The sequence below is a fragment of the Chiloscyllium plagiosum genome, chromosome 8 (genome assembly GCF_004010195.1).
Source record: "Chiloscyllium plagiosum isolate BGI_BamShark_2017 chromosome 8, ASM401019v2, whole genome shotgun sequence".
NCBI classification, from domain to species: domain Eukaryota; kingdom Metazoa; phylum Chordata; class Chondrichthyes; order Orectolobiformes; family Hemiscylliidae; genus Chiloscyllium; species Chiloscyllium plagiosum.
This window is the reverse complement of record NC_057717.1, coordinates 103,887,283-103,900,783: the sequence shown is the minus strand read 5'-3', so window position 1 is coordinate 103,900,783 and position 13,501 is coordinate 103,887,283. Positions and strand designations below refer to the sequence as shown.

The following is a 13,501-nucleotide window of genomic DNA, read 5'->3' as shown; positions in this document are numbered from 1 at the left end:
GGTTGCAGGGGAAGGTGCCGGGAGTGGAGGTTGGGTTGGTGGGGGGGGTTGTGGACCTGACAAGGGAGTCATGGAGGGAGTGGTCCTTTCGGAACGCTGATAGCGGGGGGAGGGAAATATATCCCTGGTGGTGGGGTCCGTTTGGAAGTGGCGGAAATGACGACGGATGATATGAGTCTAGATCAGAGTGGTGCTGGAAAAGCACAGCAGGTCAGGCAGCGTCTGAGGAGCAGGAAAATTGATGTTTTGAGCAAAAACCCTTCATCAGGAATAGAGCGCTGTTCCTGCTCCCTCAGATGCTGCCTGACCTGCTGTGCTTTTCCAGCACCACTCTGATCTAGACTCTGGTTTCCAGCATCTGCAGTCCCTGTTTTTACCTAGAGAACTGTCTCTGTCTAGCCGCACTACACCATGGGTCACAACATCGATTTCATTGTTTTACTTAGTTTCTGATGTGGGTAATCATGCCCTTTCTCTCTATGAGAGTAAAAAAGTTCCAATCACTGGTTTTCTTTAGTAAAGACACAAATGTTTGATTTATTGTTAGACAAAACTTAATGAAGATGAGGATTGATTAAGACGCTCAGTTTGCATTATTCAGATATAATTGCTTACTTCTCTGAATAACCCAAAACATATGCACAAACAGATACACCAGCAAACAGGGAAAAATGGGTTTCTGTCTGCAGAGATTCATTTTGGGGAGAAAACGTTTGCCCAATAATTGTTGGTTCTTGAAGGAAACTAAAGGATAAAGTGTGGAATGTTAAATTGGCCGTGGATTTTGCACATGTAGATAGGTCAATCAGACTTGGCAGCTGTCCTTGGGGTCTTAACCGATGCAGCTTGTTTGGGTGTTTTGGTACCGAGAAGTCTCTTTGAGGGAGCAATCAGGATTCACAACGAAGGTGATTCTGAACTCAGAGAGATGAGCTGGGCAGGAGAGTCGACATTTCGGGCATAAGCCATTCATTAGGACTTACATCTGAAACCTCAGCCCTTTTGCTCCTGACCTGCTGTGCTTTTCCAGCATCACACCTTTTGACTGTGACTCTTCAGCATCTGCAGTCCTCACTACCTCCGAGACGAGCTGGGCAGCCTAGCTTTCCCCACTGCTAAACCCTTGTTCAAACTGAATGGCCATTACAGAGACAGTGAGGACTGCAGATGCTGGAGATCAGAGTCAAGAGTGTGGTGCTGGAAAAAGCACAGCCGGTCAAGCAGCATCTGAGGAGCAGGAGAATCGACGTTTTGGGATGGAGCCCTTCATCAGGAATGAGGCTGGGAGCCTCGGGGGTAGAGAGATAAATGGGAGGGAGGTAAGCCTGGGGAGAAGGGCTGGGAGCGGCCATTACACCCAGTCAGGGTAGCCCCCAGCAGACAAATCCAGCAACTAGTTAAAGCAAAGTGGTTCTCAAGAAATAACTTGTTAAAAACAAAGATTTATAACTTTTCATTGTCCATTGGAAATAAAAAATCCTGATAGGTCCACAGAATTTGAAATAAATCAAGTTTTTCCACAATCCTAAAATCAAGTCCTTGAAAAATGAACATGAAACTTCTTTCGCAGTTCAATGCTTCCATAGTCTTCACTATTCCTCTTCCTTTTCAAGATGAGTCCAAAATACCTCAGCATCTCCCAAAGCTTGTATCATGTGACTCAGACATTGACCTTTCTTCTTGGTACCTTAAGCAACTTTCTATCCCCAACCTGAATTGGTTGATATCCCTCCAACACAAATTGTATTAAGGTCAGAAAGGCGTGACACTGGTATTGGTGCTTTGAACCATAACCATTATGGGGTGGTCATGGCCTATTGGTATTATCCCTAGACTATTAATCCACAGATCCAGGTAATCGTTCAAATCCCCACCGCAGCAGAACTTGAGATCAATCGTAATCTGGAAATAAGCTGGTTGTTGATTGTTAGGAAAAGCCCAACTGGTGCACTAATGTCCTTTAGAGAAGGAAACTGATGTTCTAACCTCCAGATCCTCCAGGTTTACTCTTAATTACCCTCTGGGCAATTAGGGATGGGCAATAAATGCTGGTCTAGCCAGTGACATTCACATCGCAAGAATAATTAGGAGCAAAATTGATGGAGTGCAGGTGAAATCTATAGATCATTCCAAAATTTTCCTGTAGTGTCTAGGTCTCAGCCTTCAGATGATCGTTCACTCTGACCGCTCTGTGAATGGACTGTTCAGTCGTTTCCCAACAGACATTCTGGTAGAGGAAAGCTACAGGAGAGACGTCCTTATGTGGCGAAGATAAGGGGTCAAGCAAGGAAAGGGACTGGATTTTTACCTCCAGCCCCATAATCCAGCCCTGACTCACAATTCTCTTCGATCTGTTGGCCAGAAGGATCCCGTGAAGAAAGATTCTGAGCCATCTCCACTGAGGTGGAACTCCCTGACACCCGGAGAGGCCTCGGGTTCGGCAAATGGCCATGCTGTTGGAGTAGGGGATAATCTCTGAGGTTGAGCTGAGTGCCATTTTGTGGGTGGAGCGGGAAGGCGGAATTCTAACCCTTTGATCTGTATTCCCTGCATCAGGAGGTCGAACAAGCCAATGGAACCACTGGTGAGTTGTAACCCCGGAAGAACAAGGCTTAGAGAGAGCGTGAGGAGATGGAGAAACCAGTTCACAAACACAGAAGAGTTACTTGGATCATCATGGCTGTACGAGTGAATTCTAGTGTGTCGTCCTCCCACTTTACTCAGTATGAATTATTTAATACCTGTTTATGATCTTAACATTTGGAATTCCCATGTATACAATATTCGTCAATGAAATTAAATTTGCATATTAATTAACATTGAATTATACAACGCAAGATTGGCTGAATGATTTTCTGCCTGTGTCAGCTTTTTGAAAGAGCTATTTTCAACATACTCATTGGCTTGTGTTGCGAAAACTGATGGTGTCAGAAATGTTATTGAGCTGTGGGGATATCGAAAGACATCATTTTAAAATTAGAGTCAGGCCATTTAGTGGTAACATTAGGAAGCCCCTCTTCCTGCAGCTGGATTTTGGAAATCTAGAGTTTGTGCTATTGAAGGTTGGAGGATCAGTTGAAAATTTTGAAAGTGAGATTGAGAGATTTTTGTCAGAGAAGGCGATTATGACCTTTTGGAACTGATGTAAATACACAGAGTTAAGGTACAGATTGACCATAATTTACTTGAATGATAGTACAGTCTTTGTGAGCTTCATGGCCTCTTCCTATGATGTGCCTTATACGAGACTAAAATAGGGACGTGCTGCATTCTCAGTGTGATAGTGAATATAATGTTTTAGATACAACTCTTCTTCCTGGTGATCTGAGGGTAGAGTTGGTCTTTCTTTCAGTAGTGATACTGTTTGTCCTTCAGGCTATTATTGACCTGGCCGAATATCAGGAGAAGTCATGTCTTCTAGCCTTGCTCAGACTAATTAAAGCGCAAACCATTTCCTGTATCATAGTCAACATGTGCTGAGTACACTCTTAGTAACATGGAAACGCACCAGCACCTCTGAGCAACATCTCATCACTGTCTCACATATCTGATATATTACTGCTTTCTCTGATTGCCTTTCAATTTGTCAAGGTACACTGGACTATTGTCAAAATTCAATAGGGAATCCTGTACAGGGACATTAGCACGGGCGATCAAAAGCATAGTCAAGGAGGTGGGATTTAAGGATTACCATTAAGGAGGAGAAAGAGGCAGAAAATGACCGAATAGTATAGAGATTTAAACAGGAAATTCCAGAGCTCAGTACATTGGAATGCTAAAGTCAGGACTTATTGTATTCTTGGTGTGATGATGGATACAATATTCTCAATGCATCTATTTGCCTGGTGTTTTTAGGGTGAAGTTGGCCTTTCTTTAGTAGCAACTTTAGTCCCTCCTTACAGTCTCCGAACCACAGAGAGATTAATTCAGGGACATGTATGTGTCCCACACACTGGGGGAGTCCAGAGACTTTGGGAGAGCTCATGGGTTTGAAGGTGTAGGTGAGAATTGTAGGACTGAAATATCAGTCAGCGTAGGAACCAATGATGGCCAGCCAGGTGAACGTGGCTCCGCAGGGAGCGGAGTATCGGATGTGCCTCGGAAGGTGGACAGTGGGAAATTGGGTGGTGGTAAACCAAGGGAAACACTCGAATGGTTACGTTGAGAGGTGTCGAGGGCATCGATGAGAATTGAGGTGTTACTGGGGAGAGCGATACTCTGCTCTAGAGGAATTGAAGTGCACTTTGCTTACGCTGCTGGATGGGGACATGTGCATTCTGGGCCATGCTAACACAGAGGTGAGGAGCAAATGTTACGATTGGCCCGGAATCTGCTGAGTTGAATAAAATTTAACCTTTAGCCTCAAACGGAGGAAAGAGGCCACTTTAGCTGAAGAGTTAGGATAGTAATGTTGTATAAATCTTGCTGTGAGTCGATTTTGAGGGAAGGGAAGGATGTCTCACAGTTTTGAAAGAAAACAATCCATTTAATCTCTGTCCATCTCAGGTTGTGGTTTACAGTCTCCTTTCGTGTCTCAGAGCTTGATTGGAGCTCTCCCTTAGCTTGTACCCTCCTCTACTTCCTTTTCCAACAGATGTAATGTGACAACACCTTTTTAAAATATAAAAGAACACCCACACACACACACACACGCAGAACAGAGCACGTCTCTCTCTCTCTCTGAGCCGGGGCCCTCAGCGACACGTGACGTTTGTGATCTCTCTCTCGCTCGCTCGTGCTCTCTCTCTCTCTCTCTCATTGAGCAGATACGATCAACGGGGAGTTGCTTTCCTCGCCTGGTTGCTTAGCGATGGATGTGGAGCGGAGCTCGGCCTGTGTAGCGGTGGACCCTCCCGACGGGCAGGCTGGGGACAACCCACTGGGGTCCTACAAGTGGTTCACGGGATGCAAGCCGGTCGCCAGGAGGGGTGAGGATGGAGAGGAGCAGGCAGCTCCCAGGGAGGGGGTCAGGGGGGAGGAGGAGGTGGAGGAGGCCAGGACGGCTGAGGGGGAGAACTCCGAGCTGGACGGGGGTCCGGCCCACGGCGAAGGGCGGTCAGCGCAGCCCGGGAGGGACCCGCTCTCGAGGAGAACAAGCTACCAGCGAGCTGAATCAGTGCCTTCCCAATCAAGCAAAGCTCCTGCCGCTCTGAGGAAGGTGAAGTCAGACTCAGCCGAGAGGTTCCGCAGGTTCCTGAACTCATTTTCCAGCCGGTTGTCCCGGAAACGGTCCTTTCAGGAGTCGGCCCCAGAGCATACCCAGCAAGGTAGGTGCCTGCACTGTCAAGATGGGCAGGGGAAGGAGTGGGGAGGGCTGTGCTTCATCCCCTGGGTCATTTCTTCAGGCCTTCAGAGTGTGGCAGGGATCTTCTCACCCACTGGTTCAGAGATGTTATCTGGACCTGAACCCAGGGGGCCCCCTGGCTCAGAGTAGGGATGCTACCGCTGCGCCACATGAGGCCCACTATCAAGGTGTTGTAAGCGAGCATGACCAGGGGGTGGGGGTGGGGGGGGCAGTCAAATGCCCTTGGTGGGGGAGAGTGTGCTTTCCCTCACCCCATCGGTGAGTTTCCAGAGTTTGGGAATAGCTGAGCACGACAGAAAAGCACAGAGCCAATTCTGCATTTACAATTCCTGAAAAACAGCCAGACCCAGGGTGGGAGGTGGGCAACAGGAACTGCAGGTTATTGAGGCTGGGACAGCACCAGGGGGAGAGTGCCGTCCTGTCCTTGTGCGTCTCAGTTAAGGGTTAAACAGGGATAAACGTTCATTTCTGAAGTGCCTTTCATGTGATATCCAAAGTCCTCTGCACTTTGGAGGAGCCGTCGGGGCAGTGCACAGCAAACAGCGACTTTGGGACGATGAGGAACGTTAGATAGTTTTATCTTTGCCCTCAGAGGATGAAGTTCCTTAAAGCAGTGGGGCAGCGTGTACGGTCTGCGTCGGCCGGTGTGAAAGACAGGATCTCAGCACACACTCAGTTCTGAGGGGAACCGTATGGTTAAAACAAAAAAAAACACAGGCAGGTAAGTTGAAGGCTGGTGGTTAGCTGGCATTTAGCTCAGTTTTAATATTCTGCACGTTTTGAAAGAAAGGGAGACCACAGGAAGTGAGAAGCTGCAGGGTTGAAGGCTCCGAAGAGAGACTCAGTAACTGCGCCAAAGCCTCGTTTTGACAATGAAGCTGTTAGACAGAGAGTGACTGTCAGTGGGTGACTGGAAGTCTGTGGACATGGTTCAAATCCAGGACCGTGATGGGAGACTCCCGCACTTTCCTGGATGCGTGCAGCTCTCAATAACGGTCAAGAAGCTCGACACCATCCAGGACAGAGCTTGCAAGGCACCTGCTGAACAGTCAGTCCCTCCGTTGTTGGTATACAGTGGCAGCAGTATGTACCATATACAAAAGGGCACTACAGTAATTCACCAAGACTCCTCCAACAAATGTGACCCCTGCCACCTAGAAAGACAAGGGCAGCAGGTAGATGGGAACACCACCCCCTGCAAGTTCCCCTCCCAACACCCCCCCGCCCGCTCACCGTCCCATGTTGGGAAATACATCGCCGTTCCTTCACTGCCACTGGGTGAGAATCCTGGAATTCCATCCCTGACAGAACCGCGGGTGTCTCTGCACACCCCATGAATGGCAGTGGTTCAAAAAGACAGCTCCACCACTACTTAGTCAAGGCCAATTGGGAGCAGGTAACAAATGCTGACCCATCTAGCACTACCCACATCTGGTCAGGAAAAACCAATAACAGAAGGACTGGGAGATGGTGTAAGACAGTTCGTTTGTAGCTTAGTAAGACCAAGGCACAACTACTGAAGAGTTAAGTATTAAAGAGATAAGCATTTGGTGAAAAAAACATAAGAACCAGGAGCAGGAGTAGGCCGTCTGGCCCTTCGAGCCTGCTCCACCATTTAGTAAGTTCACGGCTGATCTTTTGATGGACTCAGCTCCACTTACCCGCCCACTCACCATAACCCTTAATTCCTTTACTGTTCAAAAATCTATCTTTGCCTTAAAAACACTCAACGAGGAAGCCTCAACTGCTTCACTGGGCAGGGAATACCACAGATTCACAACCCTCTGGGTCAAGAAGTTCCTCCTCAGCTCTGTCCTAATTCTGCTCCCCCCTTATTTTGAGGCTATGCCCCCTAGTTCTAGTTCCACCCCACAGTGGAAACAACCTCCCTGCTTCTTTCCTGTCTATTCCCTTCCTAATTTTATACGTTTCTGTAAGATACCCCCCTCATTCTTCTGAATTCCAATGAGTATAGGCCCAGTCTACTCAGTCTCTCCTCGTAGAACAACCCCCTCAACTCTGGGACCAACCCGGTGAACCTCCTCTGCAAGATGTTTCTTGATGGTGAAAGATTAAGGTGATGCCTTTAACTGTCAGGCCATCAGAGATCCACTAATTCAGCAGAAACCCGGCTGAAGACGCTGCTGCGCTGGCACACAGGAGCAGTGTGTGCTGATGTTATCACTGAATCTACTCACACTGTCAATGAGTTAGGTTAAGAATGGAAACAGAGCTCAGAGAGGGTATGTCAGATACAACTTCAGCAGGAGACAGTGGTGATGGAGTGTGAGTGGGATTATTGGAACAGGATGAGAATGAGAATATAAAAGTTCGCCATGTTATAATGGGGGTTGGGGGGGAGTGACATTAATGTTTTTAAAATGTTTTCAAATGAAGCAATTTTTCAGAAACTCTCTGGGGCAAGACTTTTCTATAAGGCCACAAGAAATAGGAAGATGAATACACCATTCAGCCCCTTAAGCCAATAGGATCTTGACTGCTCTGACATTCCTTGTGTCCCCTTTCTGAATAACCCTTGATTCCCCGACTGATTAAGAATCCCTCTATCTCAGCCTTGAATCTACAGTGTCTGAAGTCACATGACACCAGGTTAGAGTTCAACAGGTTTAGTTGAAATCACAACCTTTCATAACATAGCTCCTTTGTCAAGTGACCTCACCTGATGAAGGAGCAGTGCTCCGAAAGCTAGTGCTTCCAAGTAAACCCATTGGACTATAACCTTGCGTCGTGTGACTTCTGACCTTGTCCACCCCAGTTCAACACCGGCGCCTCCACATTTTAAATATAAATAAGGGCTCTGCCCCATAGCTTTCTGTGACAAGGGGTTCAATGTTTGAAAGTTGGATTCCTTGGTTCCTGATGAAGAGCTTATGCCCGAAACGTCGATTCTCCTGCTCCTCAGATGCTGCGCTTTTCCAGCAACACACTCTTCGACTCTGATCTCCAGCATCTGCAGTCCTCACTTTTGCCTTTCATGGGTTCAGTCTGTGTTACCCCAACAGCAGAATGGATCTTGTTTTATTAAACTCAGCAACTTGTTGCATTTTGGTACAACAAACCATGGCAGGACTTATACAATTACTGGTAAGGCCTTGGGTAGCGCTGTAGAAGAGAGGGACCTAAGGATTCAGATAAATAATTCTTTGAAGTTTTGTGTCACATGTAGACAGGGTGGTTAAAAAGGTGTTTAGCCCACTTGCCTTCATTGCTCAGTCCTTTGAGTATAGGAGTTGGGACATTATGTTGAGGTTGTACAGGACCTGGGTGAGGCCTCTTCTGGAATACTGTGTGCAGTTCTGGTCATCCAGATACATGACATCGTTAAACTGGAGAGGGCTCAGAAGAGATTTACCAGGATGTTGCTGGGTATGGAGGGTTTGAGTTATAAAGAAAGGCTGGGACTTTTTTCACTGAAGCGTAGGAGTTTGAGAGGCGACCTGGTAGAAGTTTATAAAATAATGAGGAGTATAGATAGAGTTAATTGTAGTTGTCTTTTCCCTAAGATGGGGAATTTCAAGAATGGGGGGCACATTTTGAAGGTGAGAGGAGAGAGACATGAGGGGAAAGTTGTGTGGAGTGAAATTCCCGAGGAAGTGGTGGACATGGGTACAATTACAATGTTTAAAAGAATTTAGATAAATACGTGAATTGGAAAGATTTGGAGGGGTATGGGCCAGGAGCAGACAGGTGGGACTAGTTTAGTTTAGATTATGGTCAGCATGGACTGGTTGAACCAAAAGGTCTGTTTCTGTGCTGTATCACTCTATGGTAGGATGATTAATCTGCCTGTTACATCAGGAACACTTTGCATTGTAACATCTGTACCAATGGCCACTGTTGGAAAACACTGTGCAATCCATCTCCTGGTGGTATGTTCACTCTGATGGGTCCAGACCTCTACATCCAGTCCCTATATTCACTTCTAACCACTGTTAGAAAGTCCCTGCACTCATTTCCCCAAGTGTCCTTTCCAATCATTGTGTCATTGATCTGAATGTATTCATTCCCAGGTCTGTTCAAAGAAAGGGAACATTCGAATTATGGGGAGGAAGAGGCCATTCAGCCCCATGAGCCTGCTTTGTCATTCAATACCATCATGGCTGATCCCATCACAGCCTCAACATCACGTTCCTACCTGCCCTCCATCACCCTTCAACCCGTTAATAATTAAAACTCCGCATTTCTCCTCCTTTCACTTAAAGAGAACATTTGCATTTCTGCAGCGCCTTCCATGACTTTAGGAGATCCCAGAGTGCTTTGCAGTCAAGGAAGTACTTTTGGGGAATAGTCACTTTTGCAAGAAGCAAGTCGGTCCATTTGCACACAGCAAGATCCCACACAGAACAAATGTGGTAATGACCCAATCATTTGTGGCCGCCATGTTGGTTGAGATGGGGGCACCAGGCAGCACGTCCCATCTCAATTTCGAGAGGTGCATCGGCATCTTTTATATTCACCAATGATAGGGTCGCAGTCGGGCACTTCATCTGAAAAGTGGAACCTCCGACAGTGCACATCCCTCCAAACCCTTCCTATTCACATACCCATCCAGGTGCCTTTTAAATATTGTCATTGTACCAGCCTCCACCACTTCCTCTGGCAGCTCATTCCACACAAGCACCACCCTCTGCGTGAATAATTTGCCCCTTAGGTTCCTTTTATATCTTTCCCCTCTCACCCCCCTTAGGTTCCTTTTATATCTTTCCCCTCTCACCCTAAACCTATGCCTTCTAAATCAGGACTCCCCCACCCCAAGGAAAAGATCTTGTCTATTTACTCTATCTATGCCCTTCATGATTTTATAAACCTCTATTTTATAAACACCCTGGTGAAGCTCCTCTATATCTGCTCCAGGGCAACCACATCCTTCCTATAGTGAGGCAACCAGAAGTGCACACAGTATTTCAACTCGTCCAAAAGTGTGTTGCTGGACCCATGGACCCCACCCCCTCAACATCCCAAAATCTATTGGTGTCTATCTTAAGCTTGACTGAGTTTGAATACAACATAACTCTCTGAGTGAAGGAAGTTCTCCTGGTCTCAGCCTTCAATGACTTCCCCTTACCCTGAGTTACTGACCCTTGGCATGTCAACTCTTCAGCCAAGGGCGGGGTGGGTGTCAAGAGGCCTCTTGACATCCATCCTGTCAAACCCTCTAAGATTTTTATGTGTTTGAGCGTGATCTTTGCCTTCTGAATGTATTTTTATCGCTGCATCCGGGTTTGTGGTGAGACGAGAGCTGTCTAGTTTCACAGTGTGTGTGACACCAACTGTCAACACTCAGATCAACACATCAGCAATCAGTGCTGGGAGAGTTGGGAAAACGAAGCTTTGTTAAACTGTGCTCAGGGGCAGTACTCTGCGTTCCTGGCCTCACTGGTCTGGACCCATCAGAGTGAACGTGCCATCCAGAAAGTGGGTGGCACAGTGTTTTCTACAGTGCCCATTGGTCACCACATAGAGTCATATAGAGTCATAGAGATGTACAGCATGGAAACAGACCCTTGGGTCCAACCTGTCCATGCCGACCAGATGTAAACATCTATAAGGTCACCCCTCAGCCTCCGACGCTCCAGGGAAAACAGCCCTAGCCTGTTCAGCCTCTCCCTATAGCTCAAACCCTCCAACCCTGGCAACATCCTTATAAATCTTTTCTGAACCCTTTCAAGTTTCACAACATCGTCCCGTATGATGTGAAGTGTTCCTGATGTAACAGGCAGATAACGCATTGAGTTGTACAGCTCGGAAACAGACCCTTCGGTCCAACCAGTTCATGCTGACCATAATCCTAACCTAAACTAGCCCCACCTGCCTGCTCCTGGCCCATATCCCTCCAATCCTTTCCTATTCATGTATTTATCCAAATGTCTTTTAAATGTTGTAACTGTACCCATGTGCACCACTCCTTCAGGAAGATCATTCCACATGTGAACCGCACTCTGGATAAACAACTTTCCCCCTCATTTCTTTTTTAAATCTCTCTCCTCTCACCTTCAAAATCTGCCCCCTAGTCTTGAAATCCCCCATCCTAGGGAAAAGACACCTTATCACCTTATCTAAACCTCTCATGATTTTATAAGGTGATCCTCAACCTCCTACGCTCCAGTGAAAAAAGTCCCAGCCTCCAGCCTCTCCTGATAACTCAAAACATCCATTCCCAGGAACGTCCTGGTCAATCTCTTCTGAACCATCTCTAGCTTATTAACATCCTAGAACCAGACACAGTATTCCTGAAGAGGCCTCACCCACATCCTGCACAGCCTCAACATGACATCCCAACTCCTGTACTCAAAGGTCAGAGCAATGAAGACAAGTATGCTAAATGCCATGCTGTCTATATGTCATGCAAACTTCAAAGAATTACATACCTGAACCCTTGGATCTCTCTGTTCTACAACACTGCCCAAGACCATAATTTTATTGTACAACTCTTGTCTTTGTTTGATTTATCAAAATTTGTAATACCGCACAAAATTAAACTCCATCTGCCACTTCTTAGCCCATTGACCCAATTGATCATGCTCTCTTTGTAACCTTCTTTACCGTCAATCCTGATGTCATTGGCAACCTTACTAACCACACCTCCTACATTCTCAACCAAATCATTTATATAAATGACAAACAACAGTGGACCCACTGAGGAACACCGCTGGTCACAGGCCTCCAGTCTGAAAAGCGACCTTCCACCTCCACCCTCTGTCTCCTGCCGTCAAGTCAATTTTGTATCGAATTGGCAAGCTCCCCCTGAATCCCATGTCATCTAGCTTTACCACGTGGAACCTCGTCAAGGTCCCAGTAAACAGTGTGTATAGCTCTGCCTACGTCAACTTTTACTTCCTCAAACAAACTCAGTCAAGTTAGTGAGATATGTTTTTCCTCAACAAAACCATGCTGACTATCCCTAATTGTTCTTTGCTTCTCAAATGCATTTATATACTATCAGCGTTACCTCCAACAAGTTACCCACCACCAAAGTCAGAATCAGAGGTCCATAGTTCCCAGGCCTTCTCCTGACATCCCTTCTTAAACCATGGCACAACATTAACCAGGAGAAAGTGAGGTCTGCAGATGCTGGAGATCAAAGTTGAAACTTTATTGCTGGAACAGCACAGCAGGTCAGGCAGCATCTAGGGAACAGGAGATTCGACGTTTCGGGCACAGGATTCCTGAAGAAGGGCCTGTGCCCGAAACGTCGAATCTCCTGTTCCCTGGATGCTGCCTGACCTGCTGTGCTGTTCCAGCAATAAAGTTTCAACAACATTAACCACCCTCCAGTCATTTGGCAACTCACCCTTAATTATAGATGATACAAATATTTCTGCAAGGGGTCCCACAACTTCCACCCTAACCTCCCTCAAAATCCTGGGATACCCTAGATCAGGTCCCAGAGATTTATCCACCTTTATATATTCTAAGACCTCCACCACTTCCTCTTCTGTATTGTGAACTGTTTCCAAAACATCAATATTTATTTCCCTCAGTTCCCTAGCCTCTATTTCTTTCCCAACAGCAAAAACTAATGCAAAGTATTCATTTACTGTCTCTCCCATCCCTGAGGTTCAACACAAAGACAACCTCTTTGATCTTTCAGGGATCCTACTCTCCCTCTGGTTGCTCTCTTGCTCCTGACCTACTTGTAGAATCTCTCTCAATTATCCTTAACTTTAGTTGCCAAACCGAACCCATATCCTCTCTTTGCCTTCCTGATCTCCTTCTACAACCTTTATATTGTTCGAGATTCATTTGATCCTCGTTGTCTGTATCTATAATTCTTTCTTTTTCTTGACTAGAGTCTTAATATCTTTATTATCCTTTGTTCCCTAATCTGACCAGTTTTACCTTTCACTCTGAAGCAACATAACTCTCTGGACTCTTTGTATTGCACGTTTGATAGCCTCTCACTTATCTGACATCCGTTTATTTGCAAACAGTACACTCAAAGCAACTTTTGAAAGTTCTTATCTCAAACCATTAAAATTTGCCTTCCTCCAGTTACTCTGAGAGGAAGCTGGGTGATTGGGATTGGTGTTGGAGTTGGGATTTTTTGGGGGGAGGTGGACAGAGATTTGTGAGGGATTGTGGGGTGGGAGCCTCTGAGTGGAGGGGATAGGCTGTCAGGTTTGGAGTTGGAATTGGAGTTGGGGGAGGTAGAGGTGCTTGAGAGGGGGATAAAGG

General features: G+C 46.4%; 2 protein-coding genes across 3 annotated transcripts in view; both read left to right on the top strand.

Moving 5' to 3' along the window:
• LOC122552274 (N-acetylmuramoyl-L-alanine amidase-like) overlaps positions 1–2,829 on the top strand; it is a 13,654-nt gene extending 10,825 nt beyond the window's left edge. For both annotated transcript variants that reach the window (XM_043694968.1, XM_043694967.1), the window contains exon 5: positions 2,557–2,829. In XM_043694968.1, coding sequence (XP_043550903.1) covers positions 2,557–2,595 — 39 coding nt within the window. In that variant the 3' untranslated portion in view covers positions 2,596–2,829. The remainder of the gene's footprint in view (positions 1–2,556) is intronic.
• A 1,981-nt stretch (positions 2,830–4,810) lies between these two features.
• Positions 4,811–13,501, top strand: part of LOC122552380 — a 52,257-nt gene continuing 43,566 nt past the window's right edge. Inside the window, exon 1 of the mRNA XM_043695130.1 lies at positions 4,811–5,267. Within this exon, the coding sequence (XP_043551065.1) occupies positions 4,811–5,267 (457 nt within the window). The remainder of the gene's footprint in view (positions 5,268–13,501) is intronic.